This window comes from Neovison vison, chromosome 14, assembly GCF_020171115.1.
Source record: "Neovison vison isolate M4711 chromosome 14, ASM_NN_V1, whole genome shotgun sequence".
NCBI lineage: Eukaryota > Metazoa > Chordata > Mammalia > Carnivora > Mustelidae > Neogale > Neogale vison.
In genome coordinates this window covers 33,688,473-33,702,012 of record NC_058104.1, presented here as the reverse complement: position 1 = coordinate 33,702,012, position 13,540 = coordinate 33,688,473, and the positions used below count along the sequence as shown (strand labels likewise).

The 13,540-nt window shown below is 48.1% G+C and overlaps 1 protein-coding gene across 3 annotated transcripts in view; it reads left to right on the top strand.

Moving 5' to 3' along the window:
• Positions 1–13,540, top strand: part of PRKCB (protein kinase C beta) — a 326,959-nt gene that overhangs the window by 267,468 nt on the left and 45,951 nt on the right. For all 3 annotated transcript variants that reach the window (XM_044233161.1, XM_044233159.1, XM_044233160.1), the window contains one exon: positions 12,225–12,316. In XM_044233161.1, coding sequence (XP_044089096.1) covers positions 12,225–12,316 — 92 coding nt within the window. The remainder of the gene's footprint in view (positions 1–12,224; positions 12,317–13,540) is intronic.

Sequence of the window (13,540 nt, the reverse complement as noted above, 5' to 3'; positions counted from 1 at the left end):
GTCTTTCACACCACTGCAGGCACCAAGAGCTGGGGTCGTGTTTGCCAAAGTACGGCGCGTGCATCCCTGTGCAAAATGGTCCTGGGTACGAAGGGGTGACCTTGGCTGGCGCACGGATTTTAAATTACATTCGCCTTTTAATCCGCTTGAATTCTGAGTCGCCTCAAGGGCAATGTTTCCGTTTGTGTCGGTACACCTGCGCCATCCTTTGTAACACAGAGTGCCGGGTTTCAGCTTCTCAGCTTTGGCAAACACCAGTTTCTAGGTCGTTGGTTTGCTTTTATATTATATATATATATATTTTTTTCTTTTTGCAGATTTCTTCTATTTATGATAGCACGGTAAAGTCTTTGAATTTTTAAATGTTGAGGTATTATAAAGCAAATACAGAAAACCATACAAAGTAGATGTCTTAGTGATGAGCTATTATAAGATTAAGTTCCTCAAACCAACCGCCAGCCGGGTTGAGAAGCAGAACTTTGGCCAGCCACTCTGGAATCTGCTTCACCTTCGAATCTCTATTTCGCGGCCAGCGGCCAACTGCGTAGCTTGACTTCCTTGCGTCTTTACAGTTTGATCACTTGAGTCTTATCAGTCTCTTAATACGATAGTTTAATCTTTCCCGTTTTTAGAAACCGGCTGTGTCTCCTAAGCCTTTTAATACAGTGATTTCTCCCCTCCGCCCCCTCCTTTTATCTGCCCCTTCATCTGCTGAAGATGGTGGGCTGTTTGACCCGGAGCATTTTCCGGCTGGATTTGGTTGATGGCACAGTCGTGAGGCTCCTGCATGTGCCCACCCACCTCCCACCCCGCCACCGTCCTTAGTGTTTTCCTGCAAATTGGTAGCCAGCCCTAGAGACTTGGCCAGACTCAGGTCTGATCCCTTTGGTAAGAACAGGGAAGGTGCGCTCTTTCAATCAAAGGCGCGTCATGTCTCGTGTCCCCTTTCTGGGACGTTGATGACCACGGAGAGGATGTTGCCAACCGCTAACACAGGGTGCCTCGGTCCCTTAACGGCTGGTATCGTCTTCTGCTGTTTCTTTGCCGGACGTTGGTTGGAGCGCCTCTAGGAAGGCGGGCTGCCCCTCCTCTGTGGCCTGGTCCTGGTGGAGCCATTCTTGTAGGAAAGGCGGGATCAGTGCTTGATTCCTTCCTGTTACTGGACAGTGTGTCATGAATTGGTTCGTGACTATGCTTCCAAGGCGACTAACATTTGCTTTTTTTTTTTTTTTTTCCAATTTATTTATTTTCAGAAAAACAGTATTCATTATTTTTTTTTTTAAGATTTTATTTATTTATTTGACAGAGAGAGATCACAAGCAGGCAGAGAGGCAGGCAGAGAGAGAGGAGGAAGCAGGCTCCCTGCTGAGCAGAGAGCCTGATGCGGGGCTCGATCCCAGGACCCTGAGATCATGACCTGAGCCGAAGGCAGCGGCTTTAACCCACTGAGCCACCCAGGCGCCCCAGTATTCATTATTTTTTCACCACACCCAGTGCTCCATGCAAGCCGTGCCCTCTATAATACCCACCACCTGGTACCCCAACCTCCCACCCCCCCCACCACTTCAAACCCCTCAGACTGTTTTTCAGAGTCCATAGTCTCTCATGGTTCACCTCCCCTTCCAATTTACCCAAATACTGTAACATTTGCTTTTAACGTAAAACTGTTTTCTAGAAGAAGCGCATCAAGGGAAAGAAAAACATGAAGCGAGCCACAGGTCGCATCCTACGGGGTCTTGGCACAGGTGGTGAAGGTCACTCCAGAACTGGAGTTTTAGGGAATTAGGTGCTAAAGGCACTCAGGGGTTGGCAGAGACCAGACCAAACCGGATTCTCAAACCTCTAGCCTCGTTCATCCCACATCTTCTCTCCTTCCCATCGGGGTTCCCCAGGGTCACTGACTGACATCGGTAGATCAAGAAGAGATCTTGTTCTGCAGCAAGAGTCCGGAACGACGTAGAGCACAATTTCAATTTCAGCTGAATGGATTGAGATGGGGAAGATTCGTCATGGGTGACTAATATTAATCCATTAGTAAGCAATACCTTTGTTAGTAATTTCCCGCTTAAAACATGATAGCAGGGTGGATTTGAGGTGATTCTCTTCATCTTCCCCTCCCCCACTCTCTTGGTTTTCAGTACGCTTTCTGGCATTCAGCGGCGGGGATGGGGTTCACTTGGGAACTGTGCAGTGCCCGGGATCCCCTCGAGGGGTTCAGTGGCTTCAAGTCTTGTGTGCGGACAGAAGCCCCATGTTGGCGGCCAACCCGCGGTCTCCTGATCCCGCAAGGCCAAGGATGGAACAGGTCGCCATCTTGCTGGTGCAGATGAAGTCGCTACCTCGTCTCTAAGTCGCTACCCTGTTTTTTGGGGAAAATGTACCTTCAAATGTCACCAGTGTGCTTGGCTTGAGGAGACGCCCTCAGTGGCCCTCTGCCAGTCAGAGGCCACCGAGGGCCGAGCAGGTGCCCTTCCTGTTCCCCCTTCACCCAGCTGCAGATAGCATTTTCGAGCACCTATATTTAGATTTTACGTAAATTAAATGTATGTCAGAGACACAGTTATGCCTGTGACACGTGAGGCACAGGGCTACGCTCTTAAGCCACATGACAGCCTTTGTATGGGTCCTGTCATCAGCCTATAGGACAAGCAGACCGAGGCCACAAGGAAGTACGTTTCAGGGTCAGGATTTGAACCCAGGCGGCCGGGCTCCCCTGAGCTTTACACTCAACCCCTGCAGCGTGAGGTCTTCTGAATGTGTTGAGTGTGACTCACTGGCCTTCTAGTCCGTCTGACAGCCCTGGGGGCAGAGCCACCAGCAGCCAGCCTGTGTGCGTGCTCCAGCGGAGGGCCTGAACCCTAAACTGCCCCCCTCTGCCCCCCGGCTCACCTCGCACCTGCCCAGTGAAGGCTCGTGGTGCCCCTCGGCTTTTCTCTCTCTGGTGCGGAACGGACTTTCCATCCGACCATCTACCACGGGCGGACTTGGAGCACTTCGCTTCATTTCTAGCCTCGCCAGACAAATCTTGCAACGGAAGGGATTGGCTGTCATCTCACATTGCAGGAGGAACCTGGAGGCTCTGGGATGTTGGACCCTAGACACAGCACAGGGTCCCAGGCCCACTAAACCCAGAGCCCAGGCTTTTGCTAGTACATGATGCGGAGTTGCCGACTGGCCTTCCTGGGGTTGATTAAAACAGCAACAAGAAACAGCGGCTAGCGTTGTGAAGGCTTCCGCATGGGTCACTCGGCAGCGACTCTCCTGCCGTATCGTCCCAGTACTTATCCTGGCAGGCGCCTTGACTCTCCCTGCTTTGCAGGGGAGGACACCGGCGTCCAGAGATGTCCAGTCCCTTGTGCGATGTCCCGCGGTAGATAAGCGCCAGCACTGGGATCCGTTCTACAAGACTCCAGAACCCCAGGCTGGCTCTCCTGCCCCTGCCTTAACTCCAGGTTCCTTTTCTGAGTATTTAAGTCATTTTTCCATTAAGTCATGATTACATCCGACTTTCACAAGAACGCGGTAAGCAAGGGCGGTTCCCATTTCGGTACGAAAGAAACCAGTCCTCAGAGAGATGAGTCGGCTGGCGTACAGTTGCTAAGTGGCGGGTTTTCTAATGCCCCTTGAGGGTGTTCTTTCTACCATGCAAGGATCGTCTCCTTATCCCGCAAAGATCTGGCCATGATTGGAAGGTTCTATGGCGAGAGGGATTTTAAGATGTAGGGAGCGCTGTATTTGTTTGAGGCAAACCATCGTCCGCGCGGCTCAGGTGAGCAGCACAGCTCCTTTTCAGGGATGGCCCATGGAGCTGGTCCTCTGGCTCACACTCCCCTTCTAGAATTGCATAGCCCCCGACCTCCTGATTGGGGGTATAGGGGAGAAGGCGGGCTGGGCTGGAACAGACGGCCTCTGATCTGAAAAGTCAGCTCATTCCCACCAGTAGACGGAGGCTACTCAGGCTTATGGATTCTGTCAGCAAATATTTATTTGTTGAAATAAACGTGTCAGGATCCAGCTGCCTCCTTGCGAAGGGTGCATCAGAGAACGAAGGAGATAAAGTCCCTGTTCCTCCAGAATTTACATTCCCATGGGGGAGACAGATAATAAACCACAAGAACTAAGGGGGCTAAAGAGATGGCGTGGGAGAGATGCTGGTTTTGACCGGATGATCAAAGAGAAGTCTTTCTGATAAGGATGACATTTGAGCGGAGACCAGAGCAAGTGCGGGGGCGAGGCACGTGGCTATCTGGAGGCAAAGTGTTCGGGACAGGAGGAGGAAGAGTGAGTATAAGGGCCCGAGGCGGGAACATGCTCAGCGTGTTTGAGGAGAGAGGGGGGGCCCGTGAAGCCCAAGTTGACTGTCATTTTGCATCTTGTGACCCAGAATCCCTTTATGAATCAGCTACTTTTTAAAAAAATGACAAATCTAGTCTAACGTGCTGCAAATCTGATACGTTTTCCTTGCGAGCAACTTCGAGTTTTGAAGATGAAAGATCCCTAATAGAATTTAAAAAAAAAAAAAAAATCCTGAAGGTGGTCAAAATAGATAAAAGGGAAAAAGACACCCACCGCTATGCAAAACAACTTTTGTCATTCTTAGAATGATGCAAATTTCATTTCTAAAAAACTTATTTAGAAAAAGCAAAGTTCCATCGGAAGCATTCTCCAAAAATTGGATTAAAAAAAAAAATTGGATGAAAAGAATCTATGATTCTTTTCATGGCACGACGTTCCCGAAAATGAAAGGTATTCAGTTTTATTTAAGAGATGATTCTAAACATGTTATAACTGAGTATGTACATGGAAAAGAATCAGAAAGAGGCTCAGACGAATCAAAACATCGATTTAGGGAAAGGTCCGTAGATGATTGTCTTCATTTTGCATTGATAAGATTTCAGAAATGCCTATCATAAAACAATTTAAAGGTGTTGAATGTGCCACAAGATGGCCAAAGTTAACACCCAAGGAGATGGAAAATCCATCAGAAAGAAGCTGAATCTTAAAAATTGCTCACTAGATGAGCTGGGGTTTAGGCAAATTGTTCTAGAAGCACAAAGGGATAAGCATGAGCGCCTCAGTCAGATAAATCTGGGTCTGTGGTCAGTGGTTTTGTGACCTCTAGAAAGGTACTCAACAGCTCTATTGATTTCATCATCTTTATTTTTTTTTTTAAAGATTTTATTTATTTATTTGACAGAGAGAGATCACAAATAGGCAGAGAGGCAGGCAGAGAGAGAGAGGAGGAAGCAGGCTCCCCGCTGAGCAGAGAGCCCGATGCGGGACTCGATCCCAGGACCCTGAGATCATGACCTGAGCCGAAGGCAGCGGCCTAACCCACTGAGCCACCCAGGCGCCCTGATTTCATCATCTTTAAAGTGAGCAGAATAAGGGAGGGTCTAAAAAGATGATGCACCACGTGCCGATAAACAATAAATGGAGGTGACCTGTACCAAAAGAGGTGGGTTTGAGGGGACGCCTGGCTCATGGGCTCAAAGGATTATGTTCCTTCCAGTCCTTCTGCAGTTTTTCCCAGGGACAATTGTCAGCCTGGCACATTCATGCAATTTCCCAACTGCCAGTGGGCACAGGCAGTTACGTCTCCTTAGCAAAACATCTATTTTAAATGTTTTCTTTTCAATTGAACATATGCACTTCTTTTTTTTTTTTTAAATAGAATTAGATTTTATGAGTCATTGAAGGACAGAAGTTACTTCCTCCCCAAATTTGCTGTCGTCGTGGTCCAGCAAGAACTCAGTTGCAAGGCATGCTGGGAAGGATGTCAACCCAGAATGCATTGGGGGACGGGGAGGGGGGTGGGGATGATTCCATTTGTCGGGCTGGCCCCTGATGGTGTGTCCGTCGAGCACCAAGTGCATCCGAGGGGTCCTGGTAACTCGGGATTGGCTCAGGGCTGGCAGCGGTACCCAAGGAGGTGGTTTGATGTAAGGCCGTGGCTGTAGGAAGCCCTGGCGTAGTCTTATTTGGCAGTGGTTGGGTTGTTCCTCCAAACTATCACATGTTGGGAAAAAAAGAGAGACGGAATTTTATTGGAAGGAGACAACCCGAAGGCAAAGGTGTACCTGAGCCTTGTGAAAAACTAAAACTTCAAGGCTTTCTAGAATAGATCTCTTGTTTCTTTCTCCTTGTTTTCCTTGTCTCGCCCTGAGCATGGTGACGTAGCTTCCCTGGCCCCTTGCCAGTTGTCTCTCTGCCCACCTCCCTGGGTCCTAATTCATACCTGTAGGAAAGAGAATCCGGTCGGTTCAGCCTAGGTCAGATGTTTGATTCCTGGCCCAGTCATCTGGGAGCTGGCTACTACTAACTCAGCTGGAACCATTAGGATGGAGCTGTATCTACAGGGGAGGGATGATGGCACTTGAGCGCAAGGCAATGTCTTGGGGCAGGATACAGCCAGCTGCTGGTGGAAGCTGGTGATAGCTTCACCGGTATCAGGGCTTGAGGCAGTGGAAGCATCAGAGGATCCCGAGCTCAGGAAAGGACTCGGGGTGCAAGCCAGGCCTATAAAGTGGGCATGGGTAGGAAGAGACAAAGTCTGCTTCTCTCTGCCTTCTTAACAGTGGCCTTTGCACATCCATTTAGCAGTCAAAGGTCTGTAGAAATCCAAGGAAGAAGAGGAATGGTCCTAGCCCTTGAGAACATGTGAAAGGGCAAAGCTTGGAAACCTGGGGGCGGGGGGGAGGGGGAAGAAGAGGAGCATCCATTGCTTGATTCTGATGGTGATTCTAAGACTGTAGAATCCAGAGGAAAGAAGAATTGTGTGTGATGTGTGTCCTTGACCACACGCTGATCTGAGGGAGGCTCTGTGAGTTTGCATAGATGCGAGATGCATCATCTGATACGTCTTTGCAAAACCCTCTGAAGGAGAAGCGATTCCTGCCCCTTTTTGAAAGCAGGGAAGGTTTAGTGTCTGTTACAAGGTCTCAGAGTGGGTAAGCAGTATAATGGGGATTAAACCAAGGACTAGCGCTTGCTAAAGCTAGGGCACTTACCCACGGCACCGTACAGCTTCTCCAGAGGAGCAGATCCATCTGAGCCGTAAGAACAGCTTACAGACAGGATTAATTCATTGGCCAGCTTAGAGAATCATTAGAGATCACTCAATAGGTAAATGCTTACTGACACTCCCTTGAAAGTGTGGGGGCCTGCGGTTAGAGCTGCCCACACTGTTGATCTTCTCTGTCTGCGATGTCTTATTACAAGTGGCAGGCGTGTCCCCCCACTCCCCCCGGCAGTCCCTTGGACATCCTGTGGGATCCCACTTTCAGCTGTCTTGAAGGAAAAAAAAAAAACGATGATTTCTTTGAATTCTCGGCCCTATCCCGGGCCCCCCAAATAAATTCGGCACATGCCTTGCAGTCAGTGTTTTAAATCAAATGACCCTTAACTCACGCTCCAGATGGGAGACCTCCTGTCCAACCATTTTGCATGATGCACCGTCACAGACAGACAGAATTTAGTTCCATTTACTTACTGATCAAATACGGGAGATAACGGGGAAAGGAGATTTAAAACTGAGGAAGGCGTTTCATGCCGAGGGGACAAGGGCAGCGGATAAGGAAGAAAAACACCGATAACCATGGCAGTCTGGGAAAAACACTTTGGAAGCTGAGAGGACCGGCTAGGTTGACGAGAAAGACGGTGAGCTTGCCTTTCTGAGCTTTTAATTGGACTTGACAGTGGGACACCCACGTAGAGAAGTCCTGTAGCCAGCTGGAGCTGACTGGAGCTCAGGAGAAAGAAGGATGGAAATATAAGTCAAGATTTTCACCAGCCCCGAGAGAGGAGGGTTGAAACTTTGAGCTGTGATCTGTCCTCTTGGGGAAATGAAACAAGTTGGAGATATGGAGGATATACTCAATATATACTTTCTGATGTTCACGTAGTAGGTACAGCAGATAGGTCCTAATCGAAAACCAGTGCATGTGACCAGAAGAGAGATCTTTTGAGGTCTTGAAGTAATTTTATCCGAAGAGTGGGGGACATGGGGGCTCCTGGCTGGCTCATTCAGAAGATCACAACACTTGCTCTCAGGGTTGTAAGTTCGAGCCCCCTTATGGGTTGTAGAGATTACTAAAATAATAATAATAATAATTATTATTATAGTAATATTATTAATAAATTTTAAAAACATGAATGGGGAGCAAAGTCAAACTTCAGGGCACTATAGGCAGGAATAATTCTGTAAGAATTGGAGGCAGTGGGTGAGGGCCATTTAGTTATCTGACACCCCGGGAGCTCCCTCTTTGTGCCTGTCACGCAACTTCTCTTAACACATTTTATTTTAGGTTATGGCTTGAGTTAGTTGCATATTTGTTTTCACAAAGACTCTGAATTCTCCGAGGGCAAGGTCTGTATCGTATTCATCATTTTTGTCCCTTTAATACCTAAGACATGACTTGCAAAAATAAATGCCCAAGGAAAAGTTCTAAAATTCACTTTGCAAGGGCGCCTGGGTGGCTCAGTCGGTTAAGTGTCTGCCTTCAGCTCAGGTCATGATCTCAGGGTCCTGGGATCGAGCCCCGCATCAGGCTCCCTGCTCACTGGGGAGTCTGCTTCTCCCTCTCCCTCTGCCTGCCTCTCCCCCTGCTTGTGCTTCTCTCTCACTCTGCCAAACAAACAAATAAAATCTTAAGATAAAATAAAATAAAATCACTTTGCTCAAGGTTGGCTCTCGACCGCCACCGGCAGTGTTTTTCACATTTTGATGTTCCTTACTTTGGGGTGGGAGATGAACTTGGTGGCGTCTGGACAAAATGTATTCGTTTGAAACGTAAGACGGTTGAAGGATTTGGTGTAGCAAAGCCAGGCTGGATGTCGCCTGGAGTAGATAGACTCCAGATATGCATTTATTTTTTTTTTACAGAGACAATGGATTTCCATTTATGACTTTAGTATCAAGTTCTAAAATTTTTTAAACAATATGTTCCAGTGAAAAAGTGAGTTCATGGAAATATTTTTAAAATAAGTAAATTTTAGTCGATGAGGCAGACAAACAGTAAAATCTAGAAGCTGGTATGTGAGAAAACCGAAGCTGGATGGGTGATGGTCTTCCGCAGTGTATCAGAATCTGGTCCTCCCTGGCTGGCTTCCTTCTCCTTTGTACCTCCGTACGTGCCTCTCTCTCCCTCTCTGCAGTCATAGCCGTAAAATCAGGGACTTCAGACGTAGTTACGGTGTTCAAAATATACATGAAGATGAACACAAAAGCAAAGAACTAAAGCCATACGCATCCATAGCCCACCTGGAGTTCTCTCCCACCACATTCTGGGAAATGTTGCTGTTTGGAAACTTATCTGGTCTCCCCATTCGTCGGGGGAGGTCTTAACATCAGGCACCATGGATTTCTTCACAGCGACATCTTTGGTGGTGCAGCAATGCCTAGACTAAGAGGGCATCATGACGTGTTTGTTCGGAAAATGGAAGGCGAGCAGGACGCCAGCCGCAGGGTTTAATATGCAAAGTACCGGGGTGCCGAAGCCCGACTCCGTACAGTTCAAAGACGATGGGTCGCAGGGTTTCCCCGCATGCAGTTCGTGTTAGAAACAAACCCCAGAACGTGGCATTATCCGCAGTGGAGAGCTCCCTGATGTTGGGATTCTAACTAATGAGTTTGGGGGGCAAGCTGAGTTCTTCCAAGCAGAAAGCAAGCAAGTGAAATCTCTCCCTCACTTACTTTTCTCTCTGTGGCCAATGCCATCTGCTAGTTTTAAAAATAATTTTTAAAAGCAAGTGTTTTGGTTCCCTTCAACGTGCAGCAAAGACAGATGCTATTTTTAAGGCTTGTTTTCTATCAAAAAAACCCAAAGAACCAGGGGCTGGGTGTTGGCAGTTCTGGCTGTCTCCACTCTGCCACTAACTTGGATGTGACCTTTTTTTTTTTTTCTTTTTTGCAAATCTCATAGGCCTTGGACACTGAGAAACAGAAGCGATAATTCTACCTCTCTAAAGATGTCATAAGGGTCAAGTAGTGTTGGTCTTAGGAAATCTCTTGACTTTTCAAAAATTATCGATTACCCTTTACTTCTTGCCTGTGACCTGCCAGTTTTTGTCTGGCTTTGCGGCCGAAGCTCTGTACCCTTTCCCTCCCCTCCTGGACGGGAAGCAGTTAGAGGGGAGGACATGCCCATGCTTCCATACAGCATCTAGCTCAGAACCTTCCACAGGAACAGCCTGGAACGGACCTGCCTGGGTTTGAATCCCAGCTCGGCCGTCCAGCAGCTAAGGGACCCGAGGCAAGTTTCTTACCCTTTCCTGGGCTTTAGTTCACGTCTTTAAATGGAGGAGAAGGGTCATACTGTCCTGTTGGATTGTTCAGAGAGAGAAGTGAGGCAGAATCGATAAAGCCGTTGGCTCAGTCCCATGATAAATGTTTACAAGATGGTAGCTTTATTTCGTAAGAAGTGTCATTGCTATCATTAGATGCTCAGTACACATTGGACAAATGCAGTTACGACTGTTACGTAGACGAGACAACTCTGCGCACCGTAAGAAAGATTCTGCTGACAGTGGGTGGAACACTCGTGATAAGGCCAGCAGCACGTTTGAGCTCCCCACACACGTCCTCATTGTCCTCTCTGGGCTCCTGGCCTCACAGGCCCACACGACAGCCTTGTGACTTTGGGCAGCAAACCTCCTTTTACATTGTGACCCAATCGTACCAACCTATAAATAGAACCAAAACACACATTTCACAACGTAACACCTACAGGTACTTGGTGCGGCGTGCTCTGATCATCTCCATCCTGTTCTCTTTGATGCTTTTTTTTTTATTAAGTTGATCATGGGCATCAGTGGGCATCATCTCTAAGAAGAGGTGAAGTCGTTTTTTCATTTAGCGGACACCCCCTGATGGAAGGAGAAGGGGCAAATCTCATGAAAGTGTCCCCCAAGGACCACAACACTCGTGTGTTTCACTGAGTCCCAGCAACAACCCTGTGGTTCAGTTATTGTTATTATTATTATTACTATTATGAATATCCATGCCACAGATGAAGAGACTCAGATGTTTAATAATCTTTCCAAATCATCCAGCTATCAGGAAGCAAAGCTGGGTTCCAAATCAAGTCTGTTTGGCACCGTTCTCCATCCTCTAGCACCTCCTATGAGCAGGTCTTGGGACAAGAACGGGGCTCACAGAGCTGAGCAGTACACAGTCCCTGACTCTAAGAGCATTCCCATCTCCCTTGAAAGACATGTTTAAAGTTTTCCCTCAATGGGGTATAGATTTCTTTTTCTGGCCCAAATTCTTTTCCTTCTGGATATGCCCTCGAGGCCACTATTTCTCAAATTCTATGAATTCATTCCACCCCTCATAGTCAGTGTGTTAGAGATCTACTGCAATACCTCAAACCTCGAGGGCTTAGAACCATGAAAAGCATTTATTATCTCACAGTTTCTGTGGGTCAGGAACTCAACAGAGTGGCTAACCTGGGTGGCTCAGGCTCGGCTGTCCTACCTGAAAGTTGTCATCAAGCTGTCATCTGGGCTGCAGTCTTCCGAAGGCTTGACTGAAGCTGGAGGGTCTGTTCCCAGGCTGGCTCCCTCTTGTGGCTGGGGAGCTGGTGTTGGCTGTTCGGAGGAGGCCTTGGTTCTTTGCCAGACGTACCTTCCTGAGGGGCCGCTTGAGCGTTCCCGGAACTGGCGGCTGGCTTCCCCAAACAAGCCATCCAAAAGAGAGCAAAGTGGAAGTCACAGTATCTTTTGTGACCTAGCCATGGAAATCACACCCGTCATGTTTTACACTATTCTACTGGTTACACAAGTCAGTCCTATTCCTTGTGGGAAGAGGCTGCGCAAGGACGTGAATACCAGGAGGGGAAAGTCACAGGGGGCTGTCATGGGGGGTGATTACCACAGCTACCTACTATCTGTAATATGATCTATGTATTTATTTTCCATTCCTTATAACAATTAGCTTTATCCTAAACCATAATATCCATGAAGTCACAATATTAATGTGCTAATTACATTTTCCAGTACAAACGAATATAACTTGACAGTTATTAATTTAAAAAAAAAATTTATGTACCGCCTATGCCCAGTTGCGTATATGCAATGGCCTTTGGGGGAATAATAGGCCTGAAGGTGGGGACCTGGCATAGAGTCCTAGGGGTTTTGATCCTAAATGCCACCTCGTCCCTGCTCTCCACGTGGAACCTGAGAAACCCGGGATGTTGACGATATGGTTGGCTCCCTTCTCCTAGGACCGCCTGTACTTCGTGATGGAGTACGTGAACGGGGGTGACCTCATGTACCACATCCAGCAAGTTGGCCGGTTTAAGGAGCCTCATGCTGTGTAAGTACAAACTTTTCCCTTGGGATACCTGGGTGGGCTATGAGTTATCTTGGGTTTTCAGCTGAATAGGGATTCTTCACATCTTGGGCTGCTTCTTTAGGAGAAGTCTGTGGCCGGGGAAGAAGGTGTTCTTCTCAATGGGGATACTTCTTTCTTTCCTTGACACCAGCTAAGAATGTGGAGCTTGAAAACCACAGCTATTTCTTTATCTCGGATGTTTGCCTGCTGCCTCCAAAGGAAAGGCCCCGGAGGTTTGGGGTCGGGGGCGGGGGGGGGGGCGCGGAAATGTGGTAGCGTTCGTTTGTTCATTCGCTAGTCTTTCTTGAGCACTTACTCTGTGCCAGGCCCAGAGAGTTTGTAGAAACTTGCTCAAGATCGCAGAGCTGGGGCATGTGAGACAGATCCCCACTCTGACCCAGATTTTTGCTCTTGTACTTTGCCCTACATCTTGGCTCACTCTCTTGGATGCCCTCCTTCCCCGGGGAATGACAGATCAAGTTGCTTTGTGGCCGTGTCCTGAGGCTCTTGGGTGGGGAGACTGATTAGGGTTTTGGAAATGTGTTTCCCCTGCTGAGTCCATTCTGTCCCTGTCAGTCCCCAAGGCAGCCAGGCTTTTCTTTTGAGAACACAGACCTCATCGTGTACTTCCCCTGTGGTGACCGGGAGCAGCAAGTCAGGGGATGAGCGGAGACAGCCTCTCCTGAGCAGTTGGCTAAGAGCTCATCATCCCTCTAGAAAGCCCTTCAGTACTCACCTAGGGCCCATCTGGCCACTCCAGAGGCTTGCCGACTCCTGTTCAGCTCAGCTCTGCCCTCTCCCCTCCCTCCGGCCAAGGTGGAGAGCGCGGTATTCCGCTAGGGTTTGCCTTCTAGATAGCTCCATGCGCCATGCTTGGGTCTTGCCATGGTTTTAAGAGGACCCTGGGCTCGGCTCTTTGACTTCTAAAACCTCGTGGACCACAGACCCTCATCCCATCATCATATAAAACAAATTGTCAGGACACTTAACAGACTTTCCCTAAAGCCCCACCTGACCCTGTGCTATCACTGGGACTTTCTCCTTCTCTCAAAATCTCTTTCCTTCTGGGCCTCCATTACGAGCTTCCAAAGGCAGACACTGGGGGCATTATTAATTATTAATATTACTTAATTATTGTGGGTGCCATTATTAAGGGCTTACATGGGCAGAGGTTGGGCCATTCTTTCGCAAATTAACTTGGCCAGG